The 19576-nt window shown below is 45.8% G+C and overlaps 1 protein-coding gene across 1 annotated transcript; it reads left to right on the plus strand.

Moving 5' to 3' along the window:
* Positions 1 to 17497: 17497 nt before the first annotated feature.
* On the plus strand, positions 17498 to 19141 carry LOC149370309 (uncharacterized). The gene is made up of 3 exons (XM_089577499.1): positions 17498 to 17739; positions 18095 to 18227; positions 18806 to 19141. Exons 1-3 carry the CDS (start codon positions 17498 to 17500, stop codon positions 19139 to 19141), a joined length of 711 nt encoding a protein of 236 aa, XP_089433625.1.
* Positions 19142 to 19576: the final 435 nt, after the last annotated feature.

The raw sequence follows: 19576 nt of genomic DNA on the forward strand, positions 1-19576 counted from the left end.
AGGCCCTCCGGACTTTAAGCCCTGACATTTTTCAATAAAATTAAGTACTACTGATTTATGTATATGCAACAAATTGGCATGCCGAATTGCTAGATGGCGGTCTTAGAGAGACAGTTGTGAGTTTAGACGGTTTGACGTTATCAACGACGTAGCTATGTTTTCTTGAGCTGTTTGTGAAAACTTTAAGATGAAATTCGTCGCTAATACTTCCTCTTCTGCACCTATCGCTGGTATTCATTTCGCGCTCTAAATATCCGCCGATTTTAAAGACACAAAACAAAGTAAATGTATCTGAGACCAATCATTCTCTTTGCAAGCAGTCGCAGTGGCTCAGTGGTAATGGTGCTCGGCTGCTGACCCGAAGCACAATTATTCAATTCCGGCGGAGGCGGTTGCATTTCGTTGTAGGCGAGGTGCTAGAGGCGTGTGCAGAGCGCGATATCTGTGAACATTGAAGAACGCCAGGTGGTAGAAATAATCCGGAGCCCTCCATTCCTGCGTTCCTTGTAGCCTGAGTTGCTTTGGGATGTTAAACACGTACAGTCAAGAGCCAAACCATTCTCTTTGCTTTCAATTACAGTCAGCTTCTGCCTTGTCTGCATCACCACCGGATCCTTCTTCTCTGTGCTACACAACAACCATTATAGATATCACCTGGCTAATTGATGCGACAAGTAAACAGGGCTGGAAGGAAAAGTTTTTACTACACTGCACAAGTAGAATATCACATGTGGCTCTTCCTTTTATGGAAACTTGTTTTGTACCATCTTGAATTATGCATGTGTACTTACGTTCTGCGTGTCCAGAAGAAGTGGGCACGTTTTCTTATCTATGCTTCTGGACGTCATCATAGCAGTCGTATAGAGGTCCAGCTTCTTTATTGAAAATAGCCTTGAGGTTAAGGAAAAATTTTAAGGAAGTTTTTGTTGCATGCAGAAGACTTATTTTTTCCAATCAGTTTTACTTCAAGCGACCCTGCAGTCATGCGAGAAATTACAAGGGAGAGAGAATGTTGAGATAAAGGCTACTCATAATAAATAAAGGCTACCCATAAAATTAGCCTCGGCACAAAAGCCTGTAATATCTAACACGCAGTGACAAAAGTTTAGTCAAGGTATTGGCGCTTACTGAAGAGAGTAGTAGTTGAGCGGATATGTTTCAGGCGCTTCTAAATTTACTGTAGCAAAGCAGACATTTGGGCTAGTTGGTATGAATTCATGGTGGAAAAAAAACAGCGCAAACTAAGATACAAAACACAGAAAAGAGGGGAGACACTACAAGCGCAGTAGTGTACAGCGCTTGTAGTGTCTCCCTTCTTTTCTGTGTTTTGTGTCTTAGTTTGCGTTGTTGTTTTTCCACCATGCTTCTAAATTTGCTCCTTACTGTCGAGCTCTGATGTCACGGTAATGTAAGACGGGACCATTACAACGCAGAAAAAGGCTGGCTGTCACATTTGGGGCAGGTTTTGGTATGTGAAGAAGTAGAAGGGACTGACAGTCGTAAAAGTTACGGCATCTTTCGTTAAAGCGAAATTGGTGCGTATAATGCGAACAAGGGTCAAATATTCTTACAAGAAAGGCAGGTTGAGAAAAAGAGTGCAATAATTATTGCGCTCTATCGAAATGCGAAATCAGTGCAAGTACTGTGTGAACTCAAGTAGATCGACAATGGAAAGCTAAGAAAGGGTGCCAACTTTAACAAAAATTCCTTATGTTTCCTGCTTCAGATTTTCTGAAGTGCACAACAAGTTCCACCTTTATTTATTTGCCAGAACTAACATAGAGAGCTGCCTTGCCGAACTTTACTATTCAGAGCGTGCTGGCTACGCAGCAACCAGTCTCCCGGAAAATCAGAATCTGGAGATCATCCTTCAGCGCCAATACCGAAGCTTTTCTTTTTTGTGCACTTTTACCAATAAAGAACTCCGACGGATTTTGCAGTTCAAAAACTTCGAAAACATCTAGTGCGGAAAATGTTTATTACCATCGTCAGTCAGGGTATCCGCCTACGGTTTCTTCCCTCAGCAACCAAGGAACAGTTAACTAAAACTTGTACATTTTTAGGGAGCAGAATACTTCTGAAATGTGTGCGTTAGCCAGATGTCCGCATTGCGAATGCAGTAAACTATCAAAAAATGATCCAATCTCTAATAGAAATGTCCAAAACAGCTTTTAGCAAGCACAGTGAGACAGGAAGGGGATTTCATTTGCTTTTGTTTTTTGTGACATTGTTAAGCTGTCTAAACTTAGAGCTGGTCAACTGTAATTTATACATCTGCGAACGATAAACACGCATATCTCTTAGCCGAATAACGCAGAGAAAACATGTTAGCGCCTATCCGCGTGCTATGAGTAAGGCTGATCACGAGAACGTTTGGTGCCGTGGCTGGGATGGGCAAAATAAAGGGTTGAGAAGTGCTTTTTGCTATCGTCTTTTCCTTATATAATAGCCTTATCGATAGGAATTTGGAACATATTATTGCCTGGGACTAATTTTTGTTAGCTGCTCAATAGCCTGACTTTCTTTGTTATTCGCGATTTCCAGCGTGTAAAAGCATGTTCTACGTAAAGCAGCTAGCTAATTAGCAGCACTTGCACTCCGCCGAACCCCGAAACAAAATTCTGTAGCGACCTCCACTGGTAAAGGTGTCGTTACTCCATTTTCAGCCTGCTTTCATATATGCGTTCAAAGTACTTTTATAAAGCTGTCGATAAGAGCAAAAAAGATCGGAAGAGCGTGCAGACATTGATATGGGCAGCGATATTAGGTCCATTTTGATGTTTAACATTTGTTAGCAACTTCCGACATACCATGCACAGAACTGGAGGTTATCAGCATGCGTCAATGACAAAATAATAGCTTATAACTTTACCTTTCTGGTTAACATTCCTGCCTTTACCCCCTCTCTGTATCCTTCTATCTACTTATAACTTCTTAAGATGGGACACTATTGGGGGCGCGGTTTAAAGAACTTTATTCAAATGTCTCTCTGGTTGGATCTTATTAAGCTATTGCCTAATATATCCAAAAGTGACTATATAATTATCAGTGAAGAAACACATTCGCCTGTCAAAAACGCGTGCCCACTTACTGAATAACACCACAAGGCAAAGTGTTAATAAAATGAAATCCCTGAAGCTGGGATTGTAAATTAGTTAACGTAGCGCTCAGATGTGCAACAAGTCTGTAAAAACAATTACCGCAATACACCTTCATTTTTTAAATTAAGACTTTTTTTCCCGTAAAGATAATGTTGGCGCTATAACTCTTTTCTGCATTTCAAGATTATTTATGCCCTGGCTGTGTACGGTTTAACGTTATGACTGATGCTTGGCTGAGTTGGTATCCCATGTTCAAGCAGAACAGCGCGAAAAAGACGACTAAAGGAATATAGACACAGACACGCGCTGTCTGTGTGTATCTTCCTTTAGTCCTTGTCTTTTTCGCGCTGTTCTTTTTGAACGGTATAATGTATCGTGCGACATTATATAGCCGTCGTCCAACGTAATATTTAGCTCATAATACTATTTTTCCGCCAAAAAGATTATGTAAGACAGGCCCTCGGCTCCCGAACCATCGGCGGCTGGCGCTTAAGGCAGGAGACGACGAAAAATGAAACAACGTTCTGATGCTCATGCGTGCTCCGTTCTCTATTTCAGTCACCGATCTCACAGTATTCGTTTAGCTTATTTCAATTACACATCTGAATTTCTTTTATTTACTTCCTAATTACTATTATTATCTTTATTATTTTATTTTTTCGCCATCATTATTTTCTTGTTTAACATTTTGAGCACCTATCAGTTGCCGCCTGTGCCTTGGCCAATCCCCCGCACTGGGCACGCCCTTATTAGAGGACAACAACAACAACGACTCATGCGTGCTCTGGACTGACCGCTGCCTCTGGTCTGTACTTGGACTGTTCCGCTAGTCGTTCGCCGACGCAGCGCCTTGGAAGACGTCTGCACTATACTTAGTAGAGGTGCCAGCGAACCCCTCACCCTAGAGTTTCGCAGGCGAGCATTGCCTCCCATTGCAGCGATGCCTGAGACCGCCACCCAGCCTGCATCCCCGCTATCCTCGGCTGTCAGCTGTTCTGGCATAGCGCAGCAGCGTGACCCAGCCTTTTTCTGCACATCACGCTGTTATTGACTGCGCCCGTGCTCAGCTTGAGTTATCGCCCTTCAGTGACGTTTCCTGCGACGTACCCGGTACTGCTGCCGCTACTGTGGTCGCCTTAGAGGACACAGACGTTCCGCTTATCTCTACAGTGCTGGTGCCTCTTTATTGCCTTGCTCTCTCTGACGCCACTGCCACTTATACGCCCTCTTTACAATGCGCTGACCAGAAATCTGTTTTGCTTCCTCATGCCCTGGTTCCAGCTCTTCGTGGCTCAAGCGCTATTTATGTGTCCAACCCGTTCACCTGCTCTACCACTTTACTCCGTGGCCAAATGCCTTGCTCGATGCCGCCTCAGCATACCCGCTCGTTGATAGCACGGCTGGCCTTCACGTCAGCGCCATTACACCTGTTCCCATCAGCAATCCGTCTCCTCTCGATGTTTTTCAACGTTCCATCGACGCCGCCCTGACGCCTACCCAACGGGCCCAACTTGTCGCTGCCCAGCACCGTTTTGCACTTTCGTTTGACTGCTAGCAAACTTCATCGGGCCGCGAAACCACCGTTACCCACTCTATTGACAATGGCACAAGTGCCCTTTTTCGCCAACGCCCGTACCGCGTGTCAGCCGGTGAGCGCCGCATCATTGACGAAAAAAGACGGTACGATCCGGTTCTGCGTTGGCTACCGCCGTCTGGACAAGATTACACGCAAGGACGTTTAAACTCTCCCTCGCATCGACGACGCCCTCGACTGCCTGCAGGGCGCGGAGTTTTTCTGTTCATTGGACTTGCGCTCTGGTTACTAGCAGGTGCCGATGGCAGATTCCGATAGCCCGAAAACTACATTCGTCACACCCGACGGGCTCTATGAATTTAATGTCATGCCCTTCGGCCTCTGCAATGACCCCGCTACATTCGAGCGCATGATGGACAACCTACTACTTGGGATTAAATGGCTCATATGCCTTTGTTACCTAGATGAGGTTGTGATCTTTTCCCCGGATTTTTCGTCTCACCTCCAACGCCTTGAGACTGTTCTTCGCGGCCTGGCCGACGCTGGCCTCCAACTCAATTTAAAAAAGTGCCGCTTCGGAGCTCGGGCATGTCGTGTCAAAAGATGGCGTTATCCTGGACCCGGCAAGATTGAGAGCTGTAGCAGAATTTCCGAAACCCACTTCTATAAAAAACGTCCGAAGCTTCATTGGCCTCTGCTCCTACTTCCGCCGCTTTGTCCGGAACTTCACCATTATCGTCGACCCTCTGACCAAGCTCCTTTCGGGCCTTGACCTTTCGGCCTGGTCGCCAGCCTGTGACGAAGCCTTTACGACACTCAGTTGCCTCCAGACCATCCGCCAACTCTGCACAATTTCGGCCCTCGTTCTCCGACGGAACTCCACACCGATGCCAGCGGCGTCGGCCTCGGTGCAGTCCTCGCTCAGCGCAAGCCTGGCTTTGATGAATACGTTGTCGCTTACGCGAGCCGGACGCTAACAAAATTTGAAGCCAACTATTCTGTCACCGAGAAGGAATGTTTAGCCTTCCTGTGGGCGATGGTCAAATTCCACCCTTACTTGAACGGCGTCCTTTTGACATTGTCACCGATCACCCCGCCCTCTGCTGGTTGTACTCTTTGAAAGACCCCTCTGGTCGACTGGCGCGCTGGGCTCTGCGACTTCAGGAGTACTACATCCGCGTTGTCTATCGCTCCGGCCGCAAAACATGCCGATGCTGATGCCCTGTCACGTTCCCCTCTTCCGCCTGAGGCCGTGCCTTCTAAATCCGCCCTGCATTCTTTGACGTGTTAGTCCGCTGATAAGGCTCCCGAGCAACGCAGAGACCCGTGGATCGCTTGCCTCTTGGATATCTTATGTGACCAAACGTCTCCACCTCCTTCCTGTGCTCTCCGTCGTAAGTCCCACCATTCCGCCATCAGAGACGAGCTTCTTCACCTCCGCAACTGCCTTCGGGATGGTCGCAAGTGGCTGCTTGTCATTCCGACCCACCTGCGCTCCTCCATTTGCTCTTCCTACCAAGATGATCCCCAGTGTGCCCATGCCGGCTTCTTGAAGACCTTCACCCCTCTACGATATCGGCACTACTCGCGTGGGATGTACCGTGATGTGCGCAAGTTCGTTCAGTCCTGCACCGTACGCCAGCGCCGAAAAAACCCACCTCACCAACCCGCCACTCCTCTGCAACCGCTGCCTTGCCCAGCGCAGCCCTTCGAGCGTGTTGGTATTGACCTCTAAGGCCCTGTTCCCAGCACATAAGCCGGCAACCGCTTGATCATCGTTGCCATAGATCATCTTACCCACTACGCCGAAACATCGCCTTTACCATGTGGGACAGCCCACGACATTGCATCCTTCATCCTCCATCGCATCATTCTTCGCCATGGTGCTCCGAAAGAGTTGCTGATAGAGGTTCGGCCTTTCTATCGGGAGTTGTGGAAGCTCTCCTTAAGGAATGCAACATCGTTCACCGCACCACTGCCGTCTACCGTCCACAGTCCTGGTTGAGCGTTTTAAACGCACTCTTGGCGACACGCTGGCCATGTATGTAGCTTCCGATCACTGCAACTCGGGCCACGTTCTACCTTTCGTCACCTATGCTTATAACTCCGCTGCTCAAGAACCATCGGATTCTCTCCATACTTTCCCCTATACGGCCGTGCGCGTTCTTGCACAATAGACACCATTCTCCCATACCGCCCTGATGCTTCTGAATTTACGACTCTTTCTCAAGCCGCCACTTATGCCAAAAAATGCCGCCAACTTGCCCGGTTTTTCACTTCACACACCCGGCAGCAGCAGAAAAGCGCCAGTGATGCCTCTAAACTTTTTCCCAGTTATCTTCTTGATGCTGGTCTGGCTCTGGGTGCCTTCCTTAAGTCCCGGCCTTTCCTCTAAACTTCTCAGCAAGCACCAGGGCGCCTACCGCGTTCTTAAGCAGACCTCCCAAGTCAATTACCTCATCGATCCCCTTACTGCCTCGACTGATCATCGTCGCCGAGGCCGTGAAATTGTCCACAAGGACCGTCTCAAACCATACTACGATTCCGCCATCGTCACATCAGCCTAGGCCGCCAGGATGGCGCCTTCTCGCGCGGGGAAAGTTGTAAGACAGGCCTTCGGCTCCCGAAACATCGGCGGCTGGCGCTGAAGGCAGAAGACTACGAAAAGTGAAACAACGCTCCGATTCTATTGCGTGCTCAGGACTGACCGCTGCCTGTGGTCTGTACCTGGACTGTTCCGCCAGTCGTTCGCGACGTAGCGCCTTGGAAGACGTCCTAGACTACAATTTGGTTTCTTTCACTGTTCAGCTATTTATAATGAAAACATCTATAAAAGCATTAAATGTCACTTTGCCAGATGAATGTTTGATTTGCTGTAGAATAGAGCAATTTGTTCAGCTGTAACTTTCTTCTAACATAAAACTAATTACACTTCTCGCTCATCTACAGCATCTCAACAGCCCCCGAGCTACAAACATAATTATGGCGCAAATACTTTTACGTATGGCCAATTATTTATTTATTTATTTGATACCTCAAAGGCCCGTGGTGTGGGGCATTACATGAGGGATGGGCATGACAGTTAAACAAATATGGTCTTGATAGCGCTCTTAAAATGGATGGCGTTGATGTGATGCACGGCGTCCTCTGTCTGGTAGATCATTCCAGTGCCGGGATGACGTGACGAAAAAAGATCGGGAATGAGCGGTAGTTCTTGCGGTGGGGGCGTAGACGGCCTTATGGTGGTTAATACGGCTTGAGAGGCGATAAGCAGGTGGTATGACTGATTCTCCTCAATATGAATAATAAAACAGATGAAAGAGGCACAATCGAGAAATGTTTCGTCGCGTTTCATGGCTGGGTAAGTTAGCTCTAGATTTTAAGACAGAAACACTAGTGTAGTACGAATAGTCAGAGTAAATGAAGCGGATAGCTCGATTTTGTATTTTTTCTAAGGTTAAAGAGAGGTTAGACTGGTGAGGATCCCATATTGTCGAAGCATATTCTAGTTTAGGACGGACAACAGTTATGTATGCTGATGATTTGATGGATGGGGTGGCAAATGGTATATTGCGCCGTATGAAACCAAGGGTACGATTAGCTTCTTTAGCGATGTTCGTGATATGCGATGACCATGTTAGGTTTTGCGTTACAGTAATACCTCGATACGATACTTCTGAACCGAAAAGAGTGTATTTAAAAGGAGTATGCATCTGCCGACGATGGAATCAGATTAAACACGTTTTGGAAATATTGAGAGACATTAACCAACGTTCGCACCAAGTTTGGATTCGGTTAAGATCTTGTTGAAGGATGCCAGCGTCAGTACTGTTAGTGATTGAGCGGTAAATTACACAATCGTCAGCAAATAAACGGATGGTAGAGGAAATACTGGAAGGAAGATCGTTAATATATATGAGGAAAAGCAAAGGTCCTAGGACTGTACCTTGGGGAACACCTGAAATGACCGGGCTACGTGGAGAAGAATGATTGTTAGCATAGACAAATTGCTCGGTTAGTCAAAGTTACAAAGCCATTCTAGTACTAACGAATTAAGATTTAGACACGATAACTTGAGTAGCAGTCTTTTATGCGGTACTTTATCGAAAGCTTTTTCGAAATGAACGAAGAGAGTGTCAGTAGGAACGTTTAGGTCAAGGTTGGAGCTTAGGTCATTAATAAAGAGAGCCAGTTGGGAGTCACATGAACGTCCTTTCAAAAAGCCATGCTGGTTAGTTTGAAAGAATTTTACGGAGACAAGGAATTTGACTATGTGCGAATAAATAATATGTTCCATTAGTTTCGAAAAGACGCTTGTGAGAGAAATGGGGCGGTAAATTTTGTATGAAACAGGTGATCCCTTTTTGGGGACTGGAATGATCTTACCAACTTTCCAATCTTGTGGAAGGACACCTGTTGATATGGACTGCTGAAAGAGGTGGCACAATATTACACTTACAGTGTTTTCAGTATTTTTTAGGATTTTAGAAGTTATGCCGTCAACACCAGATGAAGAAGTAAGTTTCAATGATTCAATAAGTTTCGTGATACCATTAGCATCAATTGTAATCTGTGGCATAGCTGGGTGGCCGAGAGCTGCGAAATCCGGTAAGTCACCGTCAGGTTCTTTAGTAAAAACTGAAGAAAAAAAGTTATTAAGAGCGTGGCTAGATTCGTGTTCCGGGATAAGATTGTTGTCGTCGTCATGTAATGTTAGAGGCTTCGAATGTGATGGGTTTATAGTTTTCCAGAACTTGCGGGGGTTGGTGTGCAACATGGAAGGTAGGACAGACGAGAAAAATGTACGTTTAGTTTTGCCTCATAAAGATAACTATGTTTTTTCTGCAAAATAATATCTTTCCCATGCAGATGCGGTGTCAAAGCGTTTTGAGGATCGAAAAAGTATTTTATTTTTGCTTCTGAGGCGTTTCAGCTCTTTGTTGAACCATGGTGACGATGGTTTTTCGGTGATGGTGATAGTAGGGATATGTTTATCTATAATTTGATGCATTTTGTTTCTGAAAAGAGACCAGTTATCTTCTATTGATCGTGCTGAAAAATCTCGGAGAAACCACATGCAGAAATCAGCTAGTTCAGAATTAATGGCTGCATATAGTTGCCTTTGTCATATAGAGTTAAGGTTTTTTGTATTTTTTTTTCTGAGTGACAACTGGCAGGAGTACGTGGATTGAATTATGGAATGATCACTGAGTCCTGGTAAATGAAGAAGCGGTGGGATGTTATCAGGGTGAGAAGTTAATACGAGGTCGATTATGTTGGAGGAGTGATTGCTTTGTCTTGTCGGGTTTGATACGAGCTGGGACAGACCAAAGGTTAGACACGTGTTGACCAAATCGCTTTCGATGTTATCTTTACATGTAGTGGTGGAAAGGTCGGACCAGTTTATTCGAGGAAAGTTAAAGTCGCCGAAAAGAACAATGGGAGTATGTTGGTGAGCCGCTTTTATCGCGCGAAGTGTTTCGTGAAAATTAGCAACAAAAGAATCGGTTAAATGAGGTGGACGATAGCAAACTACGATGATTACGGGAGGAAATGAAGCGTGGCACTGAATGAACAATATTTCTAGAGGGGATGAAGTTTTAATTTCAAAACAACGAAGCGTATCATGGGTTCCTATTAGTACGCCTCCTCCCCGTCTATTAGTTCTGTCGCGACGGAAAATGGTGTAGTTGGGAAAAATGGAAAGTATTTCAGAGTCATGTATGGCTGATGTTAGCCAAGTTTCAGTGAGTATGAATATGTTGCTGTCTATTGTGCGCGTAAGGCATTCAAGGGCGTCAAGTTTTGGCAGGAGGCTTCGGATATTAGTGTAAAGGAAGGACAAGGAGGAGAACTTCGGAGTGACGGGAGGTTTATGCAGTAGCTATGGCGTGATTATGAATTGAAACGAACTAGCGCTGCACATTTTAAGCATTAATCGCTAACATGAGTTTTGTAGAGTGCTAAACCAGCATAGGTGAGTACCGCTAAGATGCAGCTGTTGTATACTTTTCTCTTGAAAGATTGAAAGATATTGGCAAACTGCCATTCATGATCTGAGATAACCTGCCATATGCGCTTCACCCCATTCTTATTCTTCTAGTTATTTCGCTCTCATGATCCGGATCAGCTGTCACTACCTGCCCTAAATAGAGATATTCTCTAACTACTTCCAGCACCTGGCTACCAATTGCGAACTGCAGTTCCCTTGCCAGGCTGTTGAACATTACTTTGGTTTTTGCATGTTAATTTTTAGCCCCACCGTTCTGCTCTGCCTGTCTAATTCATTGATCATGCTTTGAGTTTCATGCCCTGAGTGACTTAGCAAGGCAATGACATCATCGAATCGCAAATTACTTAGGTATTCTTCATTAACTCTTATCCCCAACTGTTCCCATTTCAGGCCCCGGAATACCTGCTGTAAACAGGCAGTGAATAACGTAGGCGAGATCGTGTCTCCGTGCCTGACAACTTTCCTTATTGGAATTTTATTTCTGACTTTATGGAGAACTATATTAGCTATGTAGACGTTATAAATATCTTACAATATTTTCACATAACGCTCTTCGACTCCCTGATTCCGCAATGCCTGCTTGACTGCTGAGCTTCCTAATGAGTCCAATGCTTTCTCGTAATCAATGAACGCTATATATAGGGGCTGGTTATATTTTGCGCATTTCTCTATCACCTGATTGATTGCGTGAAAATGGTCTATTGTCCAGTATCCCTTACGAAAGCCTGCCTGGTCATTCGTTTGATGTAAGTATAAGGTTGTCCTGACTATTCGCGATTACCTTAGTAAATACCTTGTAAGCAACAAACAGCAAGCTGATCTGTCTGTAATTTTTGAATTCCTTGACGTCTGCTTTCTTGTGAATCAAGATAATGTTAGCGCTTTTCCAAGCTCTAGGTACGTTCTAGGTCACAAGGCATTGCATATACAGCGTGGCTAGTTTTTCGAGCACAGTATTTCCTCCATGCTTCAACAAATCTGCTGTTATATGATCCTTACCAGCTGCTTTCCCCTTCTGCATTGCTCCTAACGCTTTCTTTACTTCCTTCTTCGTTACTGGCGGGATGTCCAATTGCTGTGCTTCAATGCCTTTCTCAGTAACATTCTGATTGTAATCGCTACCGTATAGATTTGTGTAAAACTCTTCGGCTACTTTAACAATCTTATCCATATTGCTAATGACATTGCCCTCTTTGTCTCTCATGGCATGCATCTGGTTTTTACCTATGCCTAGTTTTCTCTTCACTGCTAACAAAGAGGGTTCAGCTGAAGTCACGAACAACGCAGCGGGCTATGGAAAGAAAAAATTATAGGTGTAACGTTAAGAGATCGGGAGCGGGCGGAGTGGGTGAGAGAACAAACGCACGTTAATGATATCCCAGTTAAAATCAAGAGGAAGAAGTGGGCTTGGGCAGGGCACGTAATGCGAAGGCAAGATATCCGCCGGTCCTTAAGGGTAACGGAGTGGATTCCAAAAGAGGTCAAGGATAGCAGGGTGCGGCAGAAAATTAGGTGGGCAAATGAGATTAAGAAATTTGCGGGAATACGGTGGCCGCGGCTGGTGCAGCGGGTTAGTTGGAGAGACATGGGAGAGGCCTTTGCCCTGCAGTGGGCGTAGTCAGGCTGACGATGATGATGATGAAACCAGCGTAGTTCGTTGAATGTACCACTGCTGATGCGGCAACTGAATGTTCTCGCAGATTTGTTTTTCTCGCTGGCTTCTTTGATTGCTTTTATGACTATAACAGCACAATAGGAATCTCTAAAAACTATTGCACAGCCTTCGTGGTTCCACTTTCATGCAAATGCAGTGCACTCAATCACTTGCATGCAAATAGCGAGTCACGGATGCAGGCCTTTGAAATGAAGTGATAAACCTATGAATAGAATAGTTTGCACGTCGCTGATACACAGATGTCCTACCTGACCGTGGAGAGAACCGCACTCCACGTAGTGGGATATACATAAGGGAACCGGCGGCAAGGGCCCATGTGATCTATCTGAGGGCGGAACATTGAACAGTGCCAAGGATGTTTTGGACGAACAGCTGCAGAATCCCGTCCTGATCTGCAGTGGGCAATGTATCTGACCGCACATAATTACTGTCAAATATGATATCGAGCGCATGTCTTCCTTCAGATCGTGCATACATCACTTCCTAGCCGCTTGCTTGCTGCAGATTTGATGTGCTTTTTTACAGCTTTGGCTCCTAAGACGAACTTTTCAGTATAAGGCATCTTTGTCTTCGTCGTCGCAAACGCCCGTGCATGACAGGGATGAAGACGCAGGCGGACAGAGGGAGGCGGAGGGCAGAGTGGCATCGCACGCAGGCTTCCACTCCACGGAGCAAGATCACAAGACTACTTCGTACACAAGGCGGTGTCTTCCGCCTTGCGTTCGGTTCCAAAAAAGAAGCAGAGTTCTTTCGATCGTAGCTTTTAACGAACGGCCTCTGGCTAACGTTCCTCAAGATGCCGGACAACGCGCACTGATAGTCCTCGTTCCTAAAAGCGCCTGCAAGCAAGACCACACGTATGATTGAAGAAACCATACAAAGGAGCGAAGAAGCAGCAATAGAAGTAGCATGAAAGGGACAACGCCGGACATATGCTTGGGCTACAGATGCTGTGCCTAAGTACCCTAAGGTTCCCGAGCCCGGAATCTTGACGAGGCAGCATCGCCTTGGCGCAAGGTTTTCCGGAAGAATGGGCCGGTCGAAGCCGCGCGGCAGCGGCAAGGCCCTTAACTAAGGGGACGGCAGGCCGGAGCCACTTGACTCTCCCGGCTGCGTCCCGTTCTTACTTGACAGAAGTCACTCAAAATACCGGTGGTGTTGCCGGACTGCTTTGACCTGCTGTTCTTGAACACAGGGATAACCGCGGAGAGATGCCAAGGTCGGTGGAAAAAAAGCCGAGCAAGAGCCTGCGCCTCTGAACCAACACTAGGGCTGAGCGAAACAAATGACGAACGGGATTCCTATCAGGATTTTTCGGCAAATAAAACTACACTACTCCTCCAGATTTCGCTGATGTAGAACGTAGAGGCAAGGGTCATCATCATAATTGGGCCAACTTTGAGGAGCGATTAAAGAAGTATTTGCAGACCAGGGGGCATCGAGAGTCGGTGCTTACATAAAGAGCATAGTGTATATATATATTTTAAGAGTCATGGAAGATGTGTCCGTTGGGTGCGTACAGCTGAAAGTGTCTTGCGCCATTCACTTACCATTTTTCATAACAATAACAAGCCAACGGGGTTGCTCTTCTCAGCTTCAAGCTGGAGCCATTACGGTGCTTTTAAAAGCCGAAAGGTCTCAAAATATGAGGACAGCGGTTCTTAGCTTACGCAGATTTTTAGCTGATTCCTGAATCCTGAATCGGAATCGGAAGAATTGTCTGTTTGGCTTATGTATTGCATTCGACAGTCGCCACACTCGAGCATGTAAACCACGTTCCTGGAATCGCAATTTAGGTCTTCCCGGATAACATGTTCGAAACTTCAATGGGTGCTTTTAACAACTGCCATGGTTTCCATGTGTTTGCAGACTTGTCATCGGCTTTTTCCGCACGGTGTGCAACCTACAGCTCTCGATTTATTGACTGCCGAATGGACTACATGGTTTTGTAGATTTTGTGGTCTTCTATATGTTACCTGGGGGACTGTTGTGAACATTTTTGAAAGCCGGTCACTCTGTTCTTCCCACCGGCGGCATGTGGTTGTATTTTCTTCTGCTTTTCTAATCAATTATCTTTAAGCGATAACATATTCGGCTCCGGAAATTTCGACCACCTCGCGTTAAAGAACCCCAGGTGGTCGAAATTTCCGGAGCCCTCCACTACGGCGTCTCTCATAGCCTTAGTCCTTTTGGGACGTTACACCCCGTGAAACCAAACCAACCAAACCAGTAATATTGTCCATTGATCAACACAACAAACTGAATAAATATAAATAAAAATCCCCTGCGTCCCTTGGTTTCTGTGGCTGTTGGCTTCTTTTATATTGTATAACGAGCCCCTGATTCCCCTTCTCTCTCTCTCTATATATATATATATATATATGTATATATATATATAGAGTTTTATAGAGTTTATCGCAAAGTATACGGCTCGTTAAAGCAAACATATTTATTTGACCCGATGTTTCGTTCCGAGGACTGATCGTTTTGAAGAGCGATTTGTCATCGCTGGTGTTTCACCTCTTAAAGGCGTTGGACACAGAAGAGGTGAGCGAGAAAGAAATAGAGAGTACAGAAATAAGTAGTTAGAAGTTAAAAATAATAAAAGTAAGAAGAAAAAGCATAGATTGGAAAAGGAGGAGTGGGACTCGCACGGAGTAATGGACAATGCGCAGAACATGTAAGGAGTAGGGAAATACATGTTTTGCGCACTCTTTCTTTTTTCGTGCGGGTGCCACTGATGTGGTGGTGACGCACGTGTCGCCACTTTCCTTAAAAAGAATCGCTTCTGGAAATTTGTGACCTTATCCGCCTTTACGTCTACTGGTGCAGTATGCTCAACTACGTCCGCTCGTGCCCTGACTATCAACATAGCAAACGCAATCTTCACCATTCAGTCTGCCTCATGCAGCCACTACCTTGCTCGTCTTTTGGCCACGTTGGGATTGATTTCTACGGAGCACTCCCTTGAACGGCTGCTTTGAAACCTCTGGGTTATTGTAGCCGTCGGCCACCTCAGACGTTATGCTAAAACCGCGGCCATCCCTGCCGCTACGGCGACGCATGCTGCATCTTTCATCTTTCTTCACTTCATTCTTCGCCATAAAACACCCCGGCAGCTGCTGAGCGACCGCGGGCGTCTTGCCTTCCGAGGTCGTGGAATCTCTTCTACAACAATGTAAGACCTCTTCTACAGAAAGATAAATCCCTTCTACAACAATGTACCCTTGGCCTACATGCTATGTGTCTTCTGACAATTCGGACTGGGACAGGATCCTGCCCTCCACCCCCAACGCCTACAATTCCACCACGCAGAGACCACCATTGGCTTCTGACCGTTTATCTTCTATACGGACGTGAACAATCCTCGCAGCTCGATACTGTACTCCCCTGATGAGTCTGAGTGCACCACTAACTCAGAAGCTTCCAAGCACCCTGAAGATTGACGTCAGATCACTCGCTCGTTAACGTCTGGAGAACAGGGACGTCAGAAATTCCGCTTCGACACTACCCACACTCTTGAGAGTTTTCTATCCGGCTCTCTCCTCTACCTTCGCGTGGCATGTACCTTTATCGGCCTCTCTTCAAAACCACTTCCCAAATATCACGGACCTTACCGTGTTGTAGAGTGTCTTTTCCCGGTAAACTACCGTTTGATTCCCTCGAATACTGCATTTTTATTGATACGTTTGATCTCATGAAGTCGTGGCGCACAGTTATGATCGTTTACCTTTTTGCAAGAGCGGCAATGGACGGGTAGGTTCGGCAACGATGTCTAGTGATCGTTCATGTTCCCAGACCCCTTCGTTGACACAGGGGCCAGTTTGGCAGGCATATACTTTGCCACATGTAAAAGGGATCTCATAGGCAAGACCCGTAGTATACCCTAGGTATGGCGTAACGGGTTTCATTCCAGAACTGGAACTCGCAGGTGCGCCGCTGCAGACCTTGGGCAACATCTTGTCTGATTTACCTCTCGCGATATAGACCGTCGACACGCCGTACTTGTGCCAACGTTTTCAGATTGTGGGACACCCAGTGGATCTGCGGAAGCACCACTTGTTTGGCGCTGCTGCGTTCTTGTCTCCATTATTCCTTCCGGTTTTTGGTATCTCCTTTGGTCTCTCCTTGATATTGTGTAACAGTGCCTCAGTGATGGCTGCTATTACGTGGTTGGGGAACCCTGCTTTCGAAGTCCAGCTACCACATACAGAAATCTCGCCTGCATCTTGTGAGGGCATGACTTGAGGAGTGTGGATTCCAGAGAAATGGTCGCAAAAGCTCTTTGACAGTTTTTGACTGGCCGAATGAAAGGGGAGAAAATAATTCTTGGCTATAGGGCGGCAACACCAACAAAGCTATCTTTCTCGAAGCTTTATGCTGAGGTCGAAAATTTGAAGGTAATTTTGGTCAGACAGCTCTTACTGAAATAACCCTTTGCCATGTTGTCCGAACAGCTAGAACAATTTCTTCACGATTTCCCCACAGCAACCTATATTACGTTTCTTCACAGGTACTAAAAAATCATCAACATATCCAAACATCTTCAGCCTGTTCCGTAGTCGGCATTTTACTTGCCGCATTGCCCTTTGAGTTCTATGTATATTATACCCCTGTCACACGGGCACTGTAAAGGCACTTTGAACTAAAGCTCCATTACTCCAAGGGAGAACGCGCGCTGCCACACGGACGCGCCTAAGGACACCTAGTTCGAAGGAACTTCGAATCAAGGCAGCTCGAGTTTGTCCTTTGAGGCTGCAAGGACAAACTATTCCAGTAAGTTAACTCTCTCTCTCAAACTCTCTCTCCCAGTAAGTTAACAACGCAAAATAAATGGGAATAAGAAACGATTGATACTCTTTTCTTAAATTTGCTTCGCATAATTATTGGTCTTTAAAATATAAGATTATTTCTTTTGTGCCGGTTTCACCACGCCATACTGTCGTCCCGGATTTACAAGCGCCATGGTAACTACGACGCCATGTCGGCCATGTTTTTGTTGTTTTCAGCAAGTACGGACAGTGGCAGACAGCAGCTAGTGACACTTCTGCGGTGCTGTTGCCACTAGACACACTGGTTGCCGCTACTCGCCAACACTACCCGCTCTCCGAGACTGCACTGCTTTTTTTTCTGTGTGACAGCTTCGTGCTTGTTTTTTTTTTATTTTTGACAAAATGAGTGGCAGTGAATCCGCGTTGGACACTACTGCAAAACCGACAAAACCGTGGACCACGTGGAGTGAAAGAGAGACTTGGGCCCTCATCTTGTTATGGGAAGAAAATTTAGATAGCCTCAGGGCCGAGAAACGAAACGCAAAGGTGTACGAGGCCATCGTGCAAGGCCTTGCTCGAAGCGGGATTTTTAAATCCCGTAAACAGGTGCAGTCGAAGATTGATAACCTCACTCAAGCCTACAGGTAATGCATTTGCTGGTCTTAAATGAAGTATTCTGAGCTGATTGCTAATGCTTTTATAGGAATCGGTGCGCAGAAGCTGCACGGTTTCGTGAAAGTTTGCAGAGTGAGGATTGAGCCGCATATTGTAGTCGCCGAGAAGGAAGGATGAAAGCTTTCATTGGCTGCTATATCACAGTCAGTTAAAAACGAATGTGTAGCTGCATTGAATGTCCCGACCCCCTAGTTGTGAGCTAAATTACGCGGCGCCCCCGAGATGCACTTTTAACCGTAGATAATTTCATCTTTTTGTATGCAGCTTGTTCTTGCTACTCATAATTTCCTGCTCATTAATAACAAATGAGTCAAACTGTGTCAGGAACTTCGCCAGAAAACGGACGACGGGCTCAGCGCCAGTTCCGTGGATGTACTTCACAGAAATCCACAGGTTTCTGGGCAGCCTGCCAGCCAATGATCATTCACTGGTCGAAGAGAGCGTGACAGTGGAACAGGTAGGCAGCAATTTTCTTCGGCACTGCATTAATGCTTGCGGTTAATCACACGAGTGAATCAAAATGCAGTGCAAGCCGCTGCACGCCTTTTTACGCCAAACATTGTGCACATTATGACTCAGTTGTACAGAAATGAAACCATATATTAATAAGGACAGTAGTGCTCTTCCATGGTCTCCTACATGCATATTGACTCATGCAATCAGTGCTTTCTCTAAAACGAAGTTCTTCCTTCATTCAATTCATGTGAATGTGAACCTGTTCACGGCTGGAAATGTTATTTTATTGCTGTACCAAATCAAAAGCTGTTTGAATGGTATGGTACAGCGCTATGATTTTCTGTTCACATGACTTTCAGTGCAACTGCTGAGAAGCACGAAATTTTTTGAAGTCTGCACAACAAGAGTTAAGTCGAGAATGTTTTGCTGCTTTCATTGCCACCAGTACAAGGAATATGATAAGCGCATGTAAATTCTCTTGGCCACAGCACGGCGCCTGTCCTGTGGTATCTTCTCTGTGCTTTGTTTGTTCGCGCCCACAAATTCCACCATAAATTCTCTTGCATTTGTGTTCTTTAGCTCATCGCCAGCATGGAAGGTGGCGCAAGTCCACCAAGGAGCACAGCTGAGGATCTGGACGTACCCAGTTCATCACAGAGTTCCTCGTGCACAGCTGCGTGCGAGGATGAAGAGCGAGGAAATGAAAATGAAGAGCCAGGCAACATCCAGAGGCGGGGCTCGAGCAAGAGGAAGGCTGAGAGCTCGAGCTTCCAGCAGCAGCTGCTTGAAGAGCAACGCCAGCTTCGCATCGCACTGGCAGCTGCCTCAGACATGGAAGCCCAATTAATGGAATGCCACGTCAATGGACAAGACATGCTTGTTGATTTGATGGGGAAGTTTTTTAATAAAACTTAAAAGGAGTAGGTAAGTCAAAAACCAGCGGAATGGACGCGTTCACAAGGAGGAGAGGTCTACAGGACAACGCTGGAAACATAACTGAAAATTCTTTACTTGGTGTATCGCCAACATCACAACAGGGCACGCATGCACGAGAGCAACCACAAACGATAACAGAACAAAAAAAAACAAAATTGATTAAGTGACCGAAGATTGCATGTGGCAACTTAAGTCCCATTCATGAAACTGTACTCTTTTGTCGTGAACCTAACAGAGCTGTCGCTGACGCATTCAGTTCCTAACTGCTTTATATTGAAGGCTTCTAAGATTTCTCGTCTATCTGCGTTTCTAACGAGAAATCTTCGAGAAGCTTCCCTTTCTACTACATAACTGCTGATATTACATTATGTTCTTATTGAGACCCCTGATGTCCTCAGTGACGCCCAATGTATT

The sequence above is a fragment of the Amblyomma mixtum genome, chromosome 1 (assembly GCF_055824585.1).
Source record: "Amblyomma mixtum isolate Tamu chromosome 1, ASM5582458v1, whole genome shotgun sequence".
Classification (NCBI taxonomy): domain Eukaryota; kingdom Metazoa; phylum Arthropoda; class Arachnida; order Ixodida; family Ixodidae; genus Amblyomma; species Amblyomma mixtum.